This window comes from Cotesia typhae, unplaced genomic scaffold, assembly GCF_013202065.1.
Source record: "Cotesia typhae breed Kobodo isofemale line unplaced genomic scaffold, CoteBio_Ctyphae scaffold_152, whole genome shotgun sequence".
NCBI classification, from domain to species: domain Eukaryota; kingdom Metazoa; phylum Arthropoda; class Insecta; order Hymenoptera; family Braconidae; genus Cotesia; species Cotesia typhae.
The window spans coordinates 194,839-209,521 of NW_027423776.1; the positions used below are offsets into that span (position 1 = coordinate 194,839).

Sequence of the window (14,683 nt, forward strand, 5' to 3'; positions counted from 1 at the left end):
AATTATTTTATGATCAATTATATTTCAATGTTTTAAAAACATGTCTGTATGTATGTATGTATGTATGTATGCATGTATGTATGTATGTATGTATGTATGTATGTATGTATGTTTGTGTGAATGCGTGAATATATATATATATATGCGCGCGCGCGTGTGTGTGTGTGACCCTTTTATAACTTTTGAACGGCTCGACCGATTTCATCGCGGTTGGTGCCATTCGAAAGGGCTTGACCAAACTTAGATTTCCTGAAAATTTGGACCCGTAGATTTTGAGAAATTGTAAAAAAACTACAAAAAAAATTTGTTGAAAAGTGGTTTTTTTGGAATAACTTTTAAACGGCTCTACCGATCAATTCTAAAAACTAATCAGCTTTTAACATCAGAAAACTGCGTCGATCGCCGCCAGTCCGATCAAAATCGGTTGATCCATTCAAAAGTTATTGCAATTCGAAAATTCAATAAATAGTGATTTATTAAACTCCTATCAAACTTTTGAGCTCGGAGAGCTCAAAACTACACGAAAATTAGATTTTTAAGCTCGAAGAGCTCAAAAACATAATAAGTGCAATATCGGGCGCTTAATTACGAAAGTAGCGGGAAGTTGCAGGGATGGTCGTAAGGGTCAACCGTTTTCCTATATTTTTTTTTAATAACTTTCAAACGGCTCGACCGATCAATTCCAAAAACTAATCAGCTCTCTACATCGAAAAACCACGTCGATCGCCACCAAGCCGGTCAAAATCGGTTGATTCGTTCGTGAGTTATCGTTGACGAAAAAAAATCGACAAAAAGTGTTTTTTACGGATGACACTGAAATTTCCAGTCTAATCAATTTGTGTTTGAAAATATATCATAGAATTTGAAAAACATTGTCGAATGCCGATAACCGCGTGAAAATCGGTTCATTCATTCAAAAGTTATTGCGGTTTGAAAATAAAATAATAGTGATTTATTAAACTCCTATCAAAATTTTGAGCTCGGAGAGCTCGAAAACATAATAAGTGCAATTTCAAGCGGTTAACTACCAAAGTAGCGGGAAGTTGCAGGGATGGCCTTCAGGGTCAACCGTTTTCCTAATTTTTCGTGTAGGGACACCACTGCATAGAGCAAAAAAATTTTAATTGATAAGAATAACTTAATGTAGAAAAATGAACTTGGGCTTGGCATGTATTAACTAATTTTTGCATCAATTTATATATATTAACATATTGAAAGATTTTATTCTAATTTTTGAATAACTATTTGTTTAAATCTTTTTACATTGTTAAAATTTCAATCAGTTGTTTGAATCTTATTTTATTGTATTGGTACTTCGATCGATTTTTTCAAACTCATTTTACGTTCTTTCTTTCATGTTGGCAGTTTTGATCGTTATTTAGGTGTAATTATGCTTATCGTACCCAAATAACCAATGTACCTGAAGTTCTGAACGTTTTTTTTTGAACGAAAATCAAAAAAAAATTTTTTTTGCTTTTGAGACTGAAAATGATTTTTCAGTTTCAAAATAAGTCAAAGAGCCCGGGAAATAGTATATTGGATTCTCAAAATACCAAAAATACCCCTTCAGCCACCCCTAAGACTTAGACATCTAAAAAAAAAAATTCAAGAAAAATAGTTCAACGGGTCCTTTGAAGCTGCGATTTTTTCTGAACGTTCCTTTTACGCCCCCACAGACTATAAAAAGTAATCAAGCCGATAACTCCTCCGGAACTACGCTTCGAGCCACCCCAAAGACTTAAGAAATTGAAAAAAATTAAAAAAAAATAGTTCAAAGGGTCGTTTGAAGCTGCGGTTTTTCCTGAACACTCCTTTTACACCCCCATAGACTACAAAAAATAATCAAGCCGATAACTCCCCCGGAACTACCCTTCGAACCACCCCAAAGACATAAAAATTTTTTAAAAAATTCAAAAAAAATCGTTCAAAGGGTCGTTGGAAGCTGCGATTTTTTCTGAACACTCCTTTTAGACTCCCACAAACTACAAAAAATAATCAAGCTGATAACTCCCCGGAACTACCCTTCGAGCCACCCCAAAGACATAAAAAATTGAAAAAAATTCAAAAAAAATAGTTCCACGGGTCGTTTGAAGCTGCGATTTCTTTTAGACGCTCCTTTTACACCCTCGCAGACTACAAAAAATAATCAAGCCGATAACTCTCCCGGAACTACCCTTCAAGCCACCCCAAAGACTTAATAAATTGAAAAAAATTCAAAAAAAATAGTTCAAAGGGTCGTTTGAAGCTGCGTTTTTTTTGACGTTCCTTTTACACCCTCGCAGAATATGAAAAATAATCAAGACAATAACTCCCCCGGAACTACCCCTTCAGCCACCCCAAAGACTTAAGAATTTTGAAACAAATGATTTAAAAATAGTTTAAAAGGTCGTTTGGAGCTACGATTTTTTGAACTACGCGGACAACTATTTTACGTCATTAGACAAAAATTGTTAGACTCTTAACTTTCCTGAAGGCAACCGATTAGCAACTATTAGCTGGTTTACTAACGTTGGATTTTTCTACTGAAGATTTAGTTAGTATGTGATGGTGATAGCCGAGCCAAAGAATTTCGAACTTTGCAAATTACAAGACTCTTACGCTTTATATTCATGCAATTTTATTTAATCCTTTTTCGTTGGTTGTTCTGTAGTTCTTTGGTCGTTACCCAGGATACGCCACGTGGAGCCCACCATATTTTTATAAAGAATATTAGTATTTATTTTATTAGATCGATATGCGTCGATCGAACATTACTTGTCATTCTAATATCCTTTATCAAGTGTCCCACTCTATTTTTTTTTTTTAATCTATTATCGATCTATATTCATTCCGACTCTTTTCTCGGAAATATATTCGAATACTATTTCTAGTTATGTTAAAAAATTGACTTAATGAAAAATTTTCAATGATTTTATTACCCAAGATTAAAATTTCCTAACGATTTTAGATTTTTTGTAGGTACTACTTGTTTCTACGTAAGGTAAGTGCTCAATGGTTTTATAACTTTGTAATAATGTTATATTCATTTTTTTTTCCCAATCTTGGTAATTTTTCAGCTGACCGAAGAAAACACAGTGTATTTGCGTAATTACATTATGTATCATTGTTAATAATTCAAACTTTACCGTTACGTTTATTGCTAAATATTAAAATGAATCATATAAAAAAAAAAAAAATATACGCTTAGTCGCATTACTGCTGACCGAATTACTCATCAAGTTCGTCTCTATTTAACTTTTTTTTCTTTCGAAAAAGTTGTTCTAACATATTTTATTGTTAATACCTACGAAACCAGTATTCTTGGTCGCATTACTGCTGACCGAATTCTGAACTTATAGTAATTCGCTAATTTTTTTAGAATTTATACGAATAAATAAATTTCTTGTACTCAATATCTTAACCAATATAAAAATTAGATTACAGATTATGTTTTCTTGGTCGCATTACTGCTGACCGAATTATATTTGAAAATTTTCTTTGGAGAGCTCATTTTTTTGTAATGTAGATAACAAAATTTTGGAAAATCCAATAGTGCACGCCTCATAATCTCATTTTTTACAACAAAATTTATTAAATTGAGAGATAAAAAACAAAATAATAAAAAACAGAAAATTCTGCTATGGTTTAGTGGTGCCGAAGCTCTAAGATGAGGAAAAAAAATATTATAATGAAATGTATATATATATATATATATATATATATATATATATATATATATATATATATATATATATATATATATATATATATATATATATATATATATATAAAAAATATATATATATATATATATATATATATATATATATATATATATATATATATATATATATATATATATATATATATATATTGTAACAGTTTTACCTGCTCAGGTTGGCCCCTAATCAATTTTATAAATAAATAAACAAAACTAACAACAATACAATTATCAGGGCGCCACCAGGATTTTTAATCAGGGTTCCTGGAACCGGTCCAGAGCTGAGAAAACTTAACCTTAGGGTAGAGAGAGTGGAGGAAGGTGCTGTTGAATAATGAATAATTAATTAACAAGATCGATCGATATTTATTAACGATAAAAAATTAACAAACTTAACAAGGTTTGACTTAAAACTAGTTAACAAAATTTACTCACGCACACACTAACCACACTTAACAATATCTTAATCTCGACGAGCCCCTCCCGGCGTCTACCCGTCGATTTCTAACACGTGCCCCTCCCGGCGTCTACACGTGACGGGCCCCTCCCGGCGTCTACCCGATTTCTAAACCTACAATCACCCGCACAGAGACGAATCATATACCGGGCTCGTTGACTCGGCTCACAGGAGTAACAGCCCAGCGACGAAACATAGTCCTAGATACTCCTGCAGCTTATACACACTTTACTACAGAACAACAGCCCAGCGACGAAACATAGACCTAGATGTTCTGCAGCACACTCTCATAACCCACACCAGCTACAGCTGGTAACGGCCCAGCGACGAAACATAGACCTAATCACTCTGCAACTCACACATAACCCACACTTGTCTCACACTCACACTACTAACTTGACTTTACTTTATAAATTTTATTTTAATAAAATCGAATGTAATTAATTTCAATTAAATATTTAAATTAAATTATTCAATCATTAGTAATTAATAAAACGACAATTTTTAATTAACAATCAATTTCCAAATAGCTATTACAATTCTCAAATCCCAATTGTTAATCTTCCTTAGTTTAAAATATTAAACAGCTTAAAATTCCTAAGTTATTATTTCGAACGAGAGGCTTAATACCTTGAATTAGCTTTTGTTAAATAAATTAATCACAATATAAATCTTTACATCACTTCAAAATTATTAACACAAGTTTAATTAACTAATTCTCACTAAATTTTTACTGTGACAATTTTTGACTCAATTAACTAATTCCTAGGACTTAATGTCCATGCCGATAATTATCAAATTAGAGTAAAATTAATTTAATTAATTCACGGACTTAATCCCAAAATTATTAAATTCACAATTGACGGAATAATTTTATAATATAACATTCTCAATAAATAATTCCTAATATAATATTCTTAATAATTTTCCACTCTATAATATTCTCAATTAATAATTTTCCTAATATAAAATATTCTTACTAATTAATTCTTAATATAAAATATTATCAATAATTTTCTATTAGTTTTATCTATTAAAAAAAATTCGACACAAGTCGAAATATTCAATTTTTTTATTGCTAGAACATTCGCTAGCTGTTTTGCTTGACCCTGGGTATTGGAATTTACTGCGACACCAAAAATTGACGCCTAACTAAAATTCCACGAATAAAAATTTGTCGATTTTTTTCAATGATAAAAATCAATCAATTTTACTAAGTTAATTATTATAAAAATAAATTTAACGAATTTTCAGATGTTAATTAATTGATTGATAATTTTTAGTTATTAAATTTTCCCGCAAGGTCGATTGAGTGATCCTCGGGTATAAACCCCCATGAAAATCACTAAATCCAAACTAGCAAATGTTCCACACTTAATTTATTAGTAAAATTTTATCGATTAACGATCCAATTGATAAATAATTAGGAGAAGTAACTGGGTATTGGAAGAACCGCGGTCCACTTCTTTCCCACAGAGTAATAATTGATACCTTGACGAACAAAACGATGATCTAACTTACTCGTTGAGGATGAAGTCCTAGTTGTAGTTGGCTTCCTTCATCTCGTCACTACTCTCGGGAACGGTCCTTTTTGATTCCCGTGGCACTCAGTCTGGCGGTCACACTACTTCTCCCTTTTCCACTGCACGGCTCACCTATTTTAACCCAAACTCACCCCCTCCTATTCTCCCTTTAGGCCCGAAGATCGAGACGCGCTAGTGCTATGTCGAATAATTATCGATATCCGGTGACTTATCGATTAAGGGTAATTTTACCCTGTTACAATATATATATATATATATATATATATATATATATATATATATATATATATATATATATATATATACAAAAAAATCTACAGTCTTATATTAGTCATGTATAAATAATAATTTAACGACCGTGAATTGAACGCTCATATTAATTAAGAAAATCCATTGTGTATTACTTTAGATAATAAAAAATTATTCCGGTACGATCATTTATTCGACCAATTTCCCTGCCACATACATTCATCCATACACGGACATCCAGACAAGATTATGTTTAATGTTATTATTTACTATGTTAAACTAAAAAATTTTTATTGAAATATATTTTATGTGCCTGACAAATTATTTGACTTGATATAAGTGTGCTCATATTAACCTGTAAGTGCGATATAAATTACAAAAATAAATTTCAGTTTCAAGAAAACTGCTTTTTTTGAAATGTCGAGAGTAGAGCACAACCTCAACGCTTCGCTAATGAGGCGTGCTATACAATATTCTTAATCGTTGAATTGCCGATCGAGTTCTGTACAAATTACATTTTTGTATAAGATGAAAGATCCAGTTTCTTACACTGGCCTACTTATTGACACTTACAATTTTATTTCAGTTTAAAAATTAATAGAAAATTAATTGCTTATTTTGACCTTGGAAATAACTGAAATTTTTTTCTATTGTTTACTGCTTGGTTATCTATGTTTTTCTCATACAAAAGCTGTTCAAATACTTCTTACAAGCTCGGCATTGATATTTCATATCGTTAAGCACAGTGTATATTAATTCTTTGTTCGTAAAAGGATCGTAATCAAATTCTTCATTTTTCAAATTTTCTCTTCAATTTTTCAAATATTGAGACAAAGAAAAAAGTATTGAAAAGTATTGGATTGACTAGAAAACTGATATTTTTCAATACTTTTTTCTATATCTCGATATTTTTTTTTTATCAGGGTAAAGATGTACCTGATTGATAATTCGGTCAGCAGTAATGCGACCAAGAATAAGTTATCCGTCCAATAATTTTTATGTAGTACAAAGATTTAAAAAACTAACAGTTTGATCTTTCTTTAAAGTTAATTTAGATAAATTGCAGAAATACTATAAGTTCAGAATTCGGTCAGCAATAATGCGACCAAGAATACAAGTTTCATGTGTATTAAGAATAAGAAATTATAGCACAACTTATTTGGTAGAAAAAAAAATAATTAACCTGAATAAAAAAAATATTGAGACAAAGAAGAAAGTATTGAAAAGTATTGTATTGACTAGAAAACTGATACTTTTCAATACTTTTTTCTATGTCTCGATACTTTTTTTTTTATCAGGGTAAAGATGTACCTGATTGATAATTCGGTCAACAGTAATGCGACTAAGAGTGTATTTTTTTTTTATATGATTCATTTTAATATTTAGCAATAAACGTAACGGTAAAGTTTGAATCATTAACAATGATACATAATGTAATTACGCAAATACACTGTGTTTTCTTCGGTCAGCTGAAAAATTACCAAGATTGGGAAAAAAGAACATGAATATAACATTATAACAACGTTATAAAACCATTGAGCACTTACCTTACGTAGAAACAAGTAGTACCTACAAAAAATCTAAAATCGTTAGGAAATTTTAATCTTGGGTAATAAAATCATTGAAAATTTTTCATTAAGTCAATTTTTTAACATAACTAGAAATAGTATTCGAATATATTTCCGAGAAAAGAGTCGGAATGAATATAGATCGATAATAGATTAAAAAAAAATAGGGTGGGACACTAGGGTGGGTCAAAAAAATCGAATAATTTATTTTTGATTTTATACTCTGAAAAATAGGTTCGTAGACACCTAAAAAGAATTCTCTCCAAGTATAAGCTCTTAATTATAACGGGAAGGTCCTCCGCTTTGCGGGTTTCTATTTTTTTCGAATAATCAGATAAAAAAATTTATATCTCGCTTCCAACTGCTTGGAAAAATATTCCGTGGCATAGATTTTGTGAGAAATTGAATGCTTTACAAAAAAGGTCTCTTATGACTTTTTCAAAAACTCAACCGATTAAAAGATATTCATAGTTGAAGTTTGGCTATTTTAAGGAAAATATTCGTTTTTATTATGAATTTTATAAGTCGATGAAAAAAAATTATTTCGGATTGCGGAACTCATGATTTTGTAGGAAATTTACTGCTCTACAAAAATGGTCTCTTATGATTTTTTGATTAAGTGAAGCCGTTACGAGATATTCATCGTCAAACATTAACGAATATCAATATTTCCAGTTTTTGATCAATAATTCGATAAATTTTAATTTAAACTATGAGTTTCAGGAAAATTTACATAAATTTGAGTTTCGATCGATAAAGAAATGTTATAAACAATTTTTTTAATATTGTTTTCAGTCTTGAGCTTGTTTGATTGCATTAAAACAAGAAATTAGAGCATTTTTTCGACATATAGCCAATGATTAGTTTAATTTGAAGTGAATGACATATTTCTTTGTCAAATTTAATATGAAAAGTATTGAATCAAGTGAGAAACAACCAGTATTTAACTTTTTTATAGATAAATTTTTTATTGAATTATCAATTGCAATATAATTGTCTATATTTTTAACATAACAGTACGCTATTACTATAAATAATTTCTTTTATTACAATTTGGGAATGTTTTTGATGTTCTTTGACAACTTGCAATAAGTACTGGAATTGTTCTTCATTTTTTGTCAAGCATTGATTATATTCACTGACTAATGCAACAGCTCGCTCTGCTGAATCATTGACAACTTTTAGTTGTTGAAAGTATTCTTTATTTTCGAGATAACTCTCATTAGTAGGCCATAATTCAACATCGATATCAAGAAAGTCATACGGTAGATCGAAGATTTTGAAAAGATTTAATGACTTTTTAGACACAAAGTCACTCAGAGTTCTCTGCGCCAATGAATTCAAATCTTTTTTAGCAATTACAAATCTTTTAGCTTTAGAATCTGTACCTTCACGAGTATTAACAGCTTCAACAATACTTTTTTTACTTCTAATGGAACGCCATCGTCAAACAGTGATAAAATGGCAAGTTCATCGCTCAAATACCATAAGTGCGAAATCATTTTTTCACACGTAGCTGAAGAAATCAAAGGATTGATATGTTTGTACTCCAATAAATTTTTCATAAACTGCAAGTCATGATAAGCAGCAGTTGTTGCAGAAGTTGATGAAAACCAAGCTTTTAAATACAATGTGACTATAAAAATACAGAAATGACGAAGACCATGCAATTCTTTCTGAGAGAGTTTGAATTCATCTCTGAATAGATACATTTTCAAACTATAAATGGCCTTAGCCATCCATCTAGCATGATGAACAGCACCAGGACGTTTGAAAGAAATCTTTTCTTGAGGCATTTCTCCAAGGAAAATCAATGATAATTCCAATAATTCTTTATCTAACTTATTATAACATTTCTTTATCGATCGAAACTCAAATTTATGTAAATTTTCCTGAAACTCATAGTTTAAATTAAAATTTATCGAATTATTGATCAAAAACTGGAAATATTGATATTCGTTAATGTTTGACGATGAATATCTCGTAACGGCTTCACTTAATCAAAAAATCATAAGAGACCATTTTTGTAGAGCAGTAAATTTCCTACAAAATCATGAGTTCCGCAATCCGAAATAATTTTTTTCATCGACTTATAAAATTCATAATAAAAACGAATATTTTCCTTAAAATAGCCAAACTTCAACTATGAATATCTTTTAATCGGTTGAGTTTTTGAAAAAGTCATAAGAGACCTTTTTGTAAAGCATTCAATTTCTCACAAAATCTATGCCACGGAATATTTTTCCAAGCAGTTGGAAGCGAAATATAAATTTTTTTATCTGATTATTCGAAAAAAATAGAAACCCGCAAAGCGGAGGACCTTCCCGTTATAATTAAGAGCTTATACTTGGAGAGAATTCTTTTTAGGTGTCTACGAACCTATTTTTCAGAGTATAAAATCAAAAATAAATTATTCGATTTTTTTGACCCACCCTAGTGGGACACTTGATAAAGGATATTAGAATGACAAGTAATGTTCGATCGACGCATATCGATCTAATCAAATAAATACTAATATCCTTTATAAAAATATGGTGGCCTCCACGTGGCGTGTCCTGGGTAACGACCAAAGAACTACAGAACAAGCAACGCAAAAGGATTAAATAAAATTGCATGAATATAAAGCGTAAGAGTCTTGTAATTTACAAAGTTCGAAATTCTTTGGCTCGGCTAGCACCATCACATACTAACTAAATTTTCAGTAGAAAAAACCAACGTTAGTAAACTAGCTAATAGTTGCTAATCGGTCGCTTCCAGGAAAGTTGAGAGTCTAACAATTTTTGTCTAATGACGTAAAATAGTTGTCCGCGTAGTTCAAAAAACCGTAGCTTCAAACGACCTTTTAAACTATTTTTAAATCATTTGTTTCCAAATTCTTAAGACTTTGTGGTGGCTGAAGGGGTAGTTCCGGGGGAGTTATTGTCTTCATTATTTTTCATATTCTGCGGGGGTAAAAAAGGAGCGTCTAAAAAACAATCGCAGCTTCAAACGACTCGTTGAACTATTTTTTAAAAATTTTTTTTCAAATTTCTAAGTCTTTGGGGTGGCTGAAGGGGTAGTTCCGGAGGAGTTATCGGCTTAATTATTTTTTGTAGTCTGCGAGGGTGTAAAAGGAACGTCCAAAAAAAATCGCAGCTTCTAACGACCCTTTGAACTATTTTTTTTTAATTTTTTCAATTTATTAAGTCATTGGGGGCTCGAAGGGTAGTTCCGGAGAAGTTATCGGCTTGATTATTTTTGTAGTCTGCGAGGGTGTAAAAGAACGTCCAAAAAAACGCAGCTTCAAACAACCCTTTGAACTATTTTTTTTTAATTTTTAAAAAAATTTTTAAGTCTTTGGGGTGGCTCGAAGGGTAGTTCCGGCGGAGTTATCGGCTTGATTATTTTTTATAGTCTGTGGGGTTGTAAAAGGAGCGTCTGAAAAAAATCGCAGCTTCAAACGACCCGTTGAACTATTTTTTAAAAATTTTTTTTCGAATTTCTAAGTCTTTGGGGTGGCTGAAGGGGTAGTTCCGGGAGAGTTATCGGCTTAATTATTTTTTGTAGTCTGCGAGGGTATGAAAGGAGTGTTTAGAAAAAATCGCAGCTTCAAACTACCTGTTGAACTATTTTTTTTGAATTTTTTTTCAAATTTCTAAGTCTTTGGGGTGGCTGAAGGATAGTTCCGGGGGAGTTATTGTCTTGATTATTTTTTGTAGTCTGTGGGGGTGTAAAAGGAGCGTCTAAAAAAAATCGCAGCTTCAAACGACCCGTTGAACTATTTTTCTTGCATTTTTTTTTTTTTAGATGTCTAAGTCTTAGGGGTGGCTGAAGGGGTAGTTTTGGTATTTTGAGAATCTAATATACTATTTCCCGGGCTTTTTGACTCATTTTGATACTGAAAAATCATTTTCAGTCTCAAAAGCAAAAAAAATTTTTTTTTTATTTTCGTTCAAAAAAAAACGTTCAGAACTTCAGGTACATAATAACCATTTGATTTACAAAAAAATTAGGTTGTAATTATCAGATGAGTAAAAAGTTATTTACCACACATAAAAATGTGCGCTGAAATACTCCTTTTAATCGCGCATAAGGAATAAAAATAATTGATAGAATTAAAAATTTCCAATAATATCGAATACTTTAATTGTATTATAATATCTAAATTTCTGTTCCCTTGTCAAGATATCAAATGATTTAATAGTTCTAGAAATTCTTACTGCTTTTAAATACTTTTCAATATTTTCAGGATAAAAAAGTATTGAGAAATATTAAATATTTTCGATATTATCAAATCATTTTATTCAATTAGGACAATTATCTTGATAATACATAATTTTTTTATAGAGTAAACTTGTTCTTCAATTCAAATCCCTGGTTAAAAATACTGATTGAAATGGATTGAGAATCGGTCACTCCACACAAACTGTATATCTATATAAACAAACAAACGATTTGAAATTATTGAAAAGAATTCGAATTTCATCATTTTCAATTCTTTTTAATCAATATTTTTAAACAGGGATGTATCTTTTTTATTTATGTCAAAGTAGATGCTGTGTTCTATTATTTGAAATAACCATACTTTGGGTTGAAAATTTTTGATTCGTATACTGAATTAATAACTACTATAAAGAACATACTTCATGCAATTACATTATAAACGATCTACTTTCTAAAGGAAGAAATTTATTTACTATGTTTGGAGAATTTGTCTCATAATGCTCTCAATTAAGGTTAAGAAATATGACAATATGATTAACAATTACCTGGTAAAAACTTGAAAATCATTAAAAATATAACTTTAACTATATTGTAGCAAACATTATTTACAAAAATAAAAATAATTGTTAAAATTTTAATAAAAACACATAATGAAACTAAAAAAAATCAACTGAAAATTTTCGTAAATCACTCATCTAAATACACTTAACAGACAATTAGTGCTTTGTGGCTCTCCTAAATAATCTTTATAACGTTATTGTAATAGATCTAATAACAATTAACATTTAACAACAACCAAAATAAATTATTGCAACAAATTATTGTAGTTAATATACATTTAACCATACATATTAAATTAAGACTACATTTAACGTTTAACTGGATCGTAATAAAAATTATGAGCGATTTTACGCTCTCATCAGAGTGTGGCAGCAATGTATAGAAGTTTTTGTCAAGTTGGAGAAATCGATAAGAACAAAAACATCCAAATTGATATATGTACAGTCAGTGCCTTACCCTGATAGCCACCTTAACTGAAACTTGTTGTCAATCTACGTCAGCAATTTGAAGCCAACTAAACGGAAGACAGTGTGAAACTCTACTCAGAATTTCTCTGCCCAGAGTTATCTTCACGGAGGCTAGATATATCTAGCCTCCGTGGCCATCTTACTCAATATTCGAGCATACGCGCAGTCAATGTAAAATCGAACCTCAACTCAATTGGGTATTTGCATGATTTTGATATTCATAAACTTTTGATATTTTTACATTCTATATAATTTTTTTAATTTTTGGAAAAAAATTTTTCGATTTTGTTCTTAAAAATTTAAATAATTTAATAAATAAAAAAAAGCAGATATTTAAATGAATAAGTAGCTCCATCTCGTGTATGTGACGTCATAGTGCTTATTTCATTTGAAATTTTAAGCGCCAATCTCTTGTAAACACGTGGCAGGTGTAAACAATTGTTGTGTTAATTGTGATTGATTAAAAAAGATCTGGTTGTGTTGTTTATAATAAAATAAAATAATTTAATTACTCGAAATGTCGTCAAAAAATGAGTTTTATTGGTGTATAGTTCCAACGTGTAGAAATACTGGTAAATCGACACCAGAAAAAATTTTTATAAATGTTTCATTAAATTCTGTTAAACGGAAAAATCAGGATCCACTTTTTGCCGAGGCATTTTTATTAATTCGTTAATAATCACAAACTACACTGTTGAACTGATGCTTCTCAAAAGTCTTAGTATAAGGCTCTCTTAAGTTGGCGGGGGTAATTGATTTTTATTAATTTTTTTGGCTAATTCAATTGTTCTTTAACTGTTCTTCAATGTTTGATCAAAAATTTCTTTTGTTCGTTTTTAATTTTTTTTTTTTTAATTTTCAAAAATTGACTCTCAAGTTAGCACTAAATATTGATTTTCTCACTTTTTTTTTTTTTTTTTAATAGTTTATAATTATTTATTCATTGTTCTATTAAAAAAACATTTGTTCGTCCTTCGTTATCCTGTAATTTAATAATAAACTTTTTTTTATTCTAAGCCAATTTATTTTCACCGCGCATGCGCAAAGGTCATTCGAACCGTAAGTAACCCGGCAATCTTTAAATGAGAATTATTTGTAAATTATCGTTATATCCAAGGGACATAAAAAGTTTTCTGTTAATATTTTTAGGATTTAAGTTGATAATTATTATCTTAAATATACGTATTGCACGTCTTTAGTACACGTACCAAATAATTTTTTTATTTCATCACTATTTAATGATACTCAAAGCAGCAGACCTTAATATTTTTAACTTCATTTAAAAACTAGTTCTACGAAAATATTTTTAAAAATTTCACTTGTAGCTTCAATAAAAATTATTGAGTGTCTATTAGATCCAATATCTAATATCGTAGATATTTACTGATACCGAAATCAGCAAACACCTGATAATTTTTTCAGAATTTTATAACAAATCAATTATAATAAATATCACGTAGATGTTAAATCACGTAGATGTTATTCATTGGCATGCTTGCTCTTTAAATTATTTGAAACTGGTCAACCAAAATTTCTGCGTGATCTCTTCCATGAAGTTGATGCTGACGTAAGACAATCTGGTGGATTGTTAGCGAAAAATAATAATGTCACTTTTAAAATGCCAAACTTTGCTACCACTTTATTTGAGCATTCATTCATCGTAACTGCTATTCGAACTTGGCAAGAACTACCAGCTGACATCATAAACTCGCAATCCATCGAAATTTTCAAAAATAAAGCCTTTACTTATTTTGTGAATCTTGAAACAATGAATTAATAATTTCTACTTAGTATTATATAGACTTATTAATTTAGTTTAATAATTTAAACTATAATTTATATTCTAATTGTAAATTAAAATCATAAATAAATCCTATTATTATAAATTGCTAAACTATCTCTAACCAATACTACTTATGTTGATTTTGTTGATA

General features: G+C 30.1%; 1 protein-coding gene across 1 annotated transcript in view; it reads right to left on the reverse strand.

The window, feature by feature from the left end:
* Nucleotides 1–12,552, reverse strand: part of Gapvd1 (GTPase activating protein and VPS9 domains 1) — a 34,734-nt gene extending 22,182 nt beyond the window's left edge. The window contains exon 1 of the mRNA XM_074256311.1: nt 12,267–12,552. Within this exon, the coding sequence (XP_074112412.1) occupies nt 12,267–12,288 (22 nt within the window). The 5' untranslated portion in view covers nt 12,289–12,552. The remainder of the gene's footprint in view (nt 1–12,266) is intronic.
* Nucleotides 12,553–14,683: the final 2,131 nt, after the last annotated feature.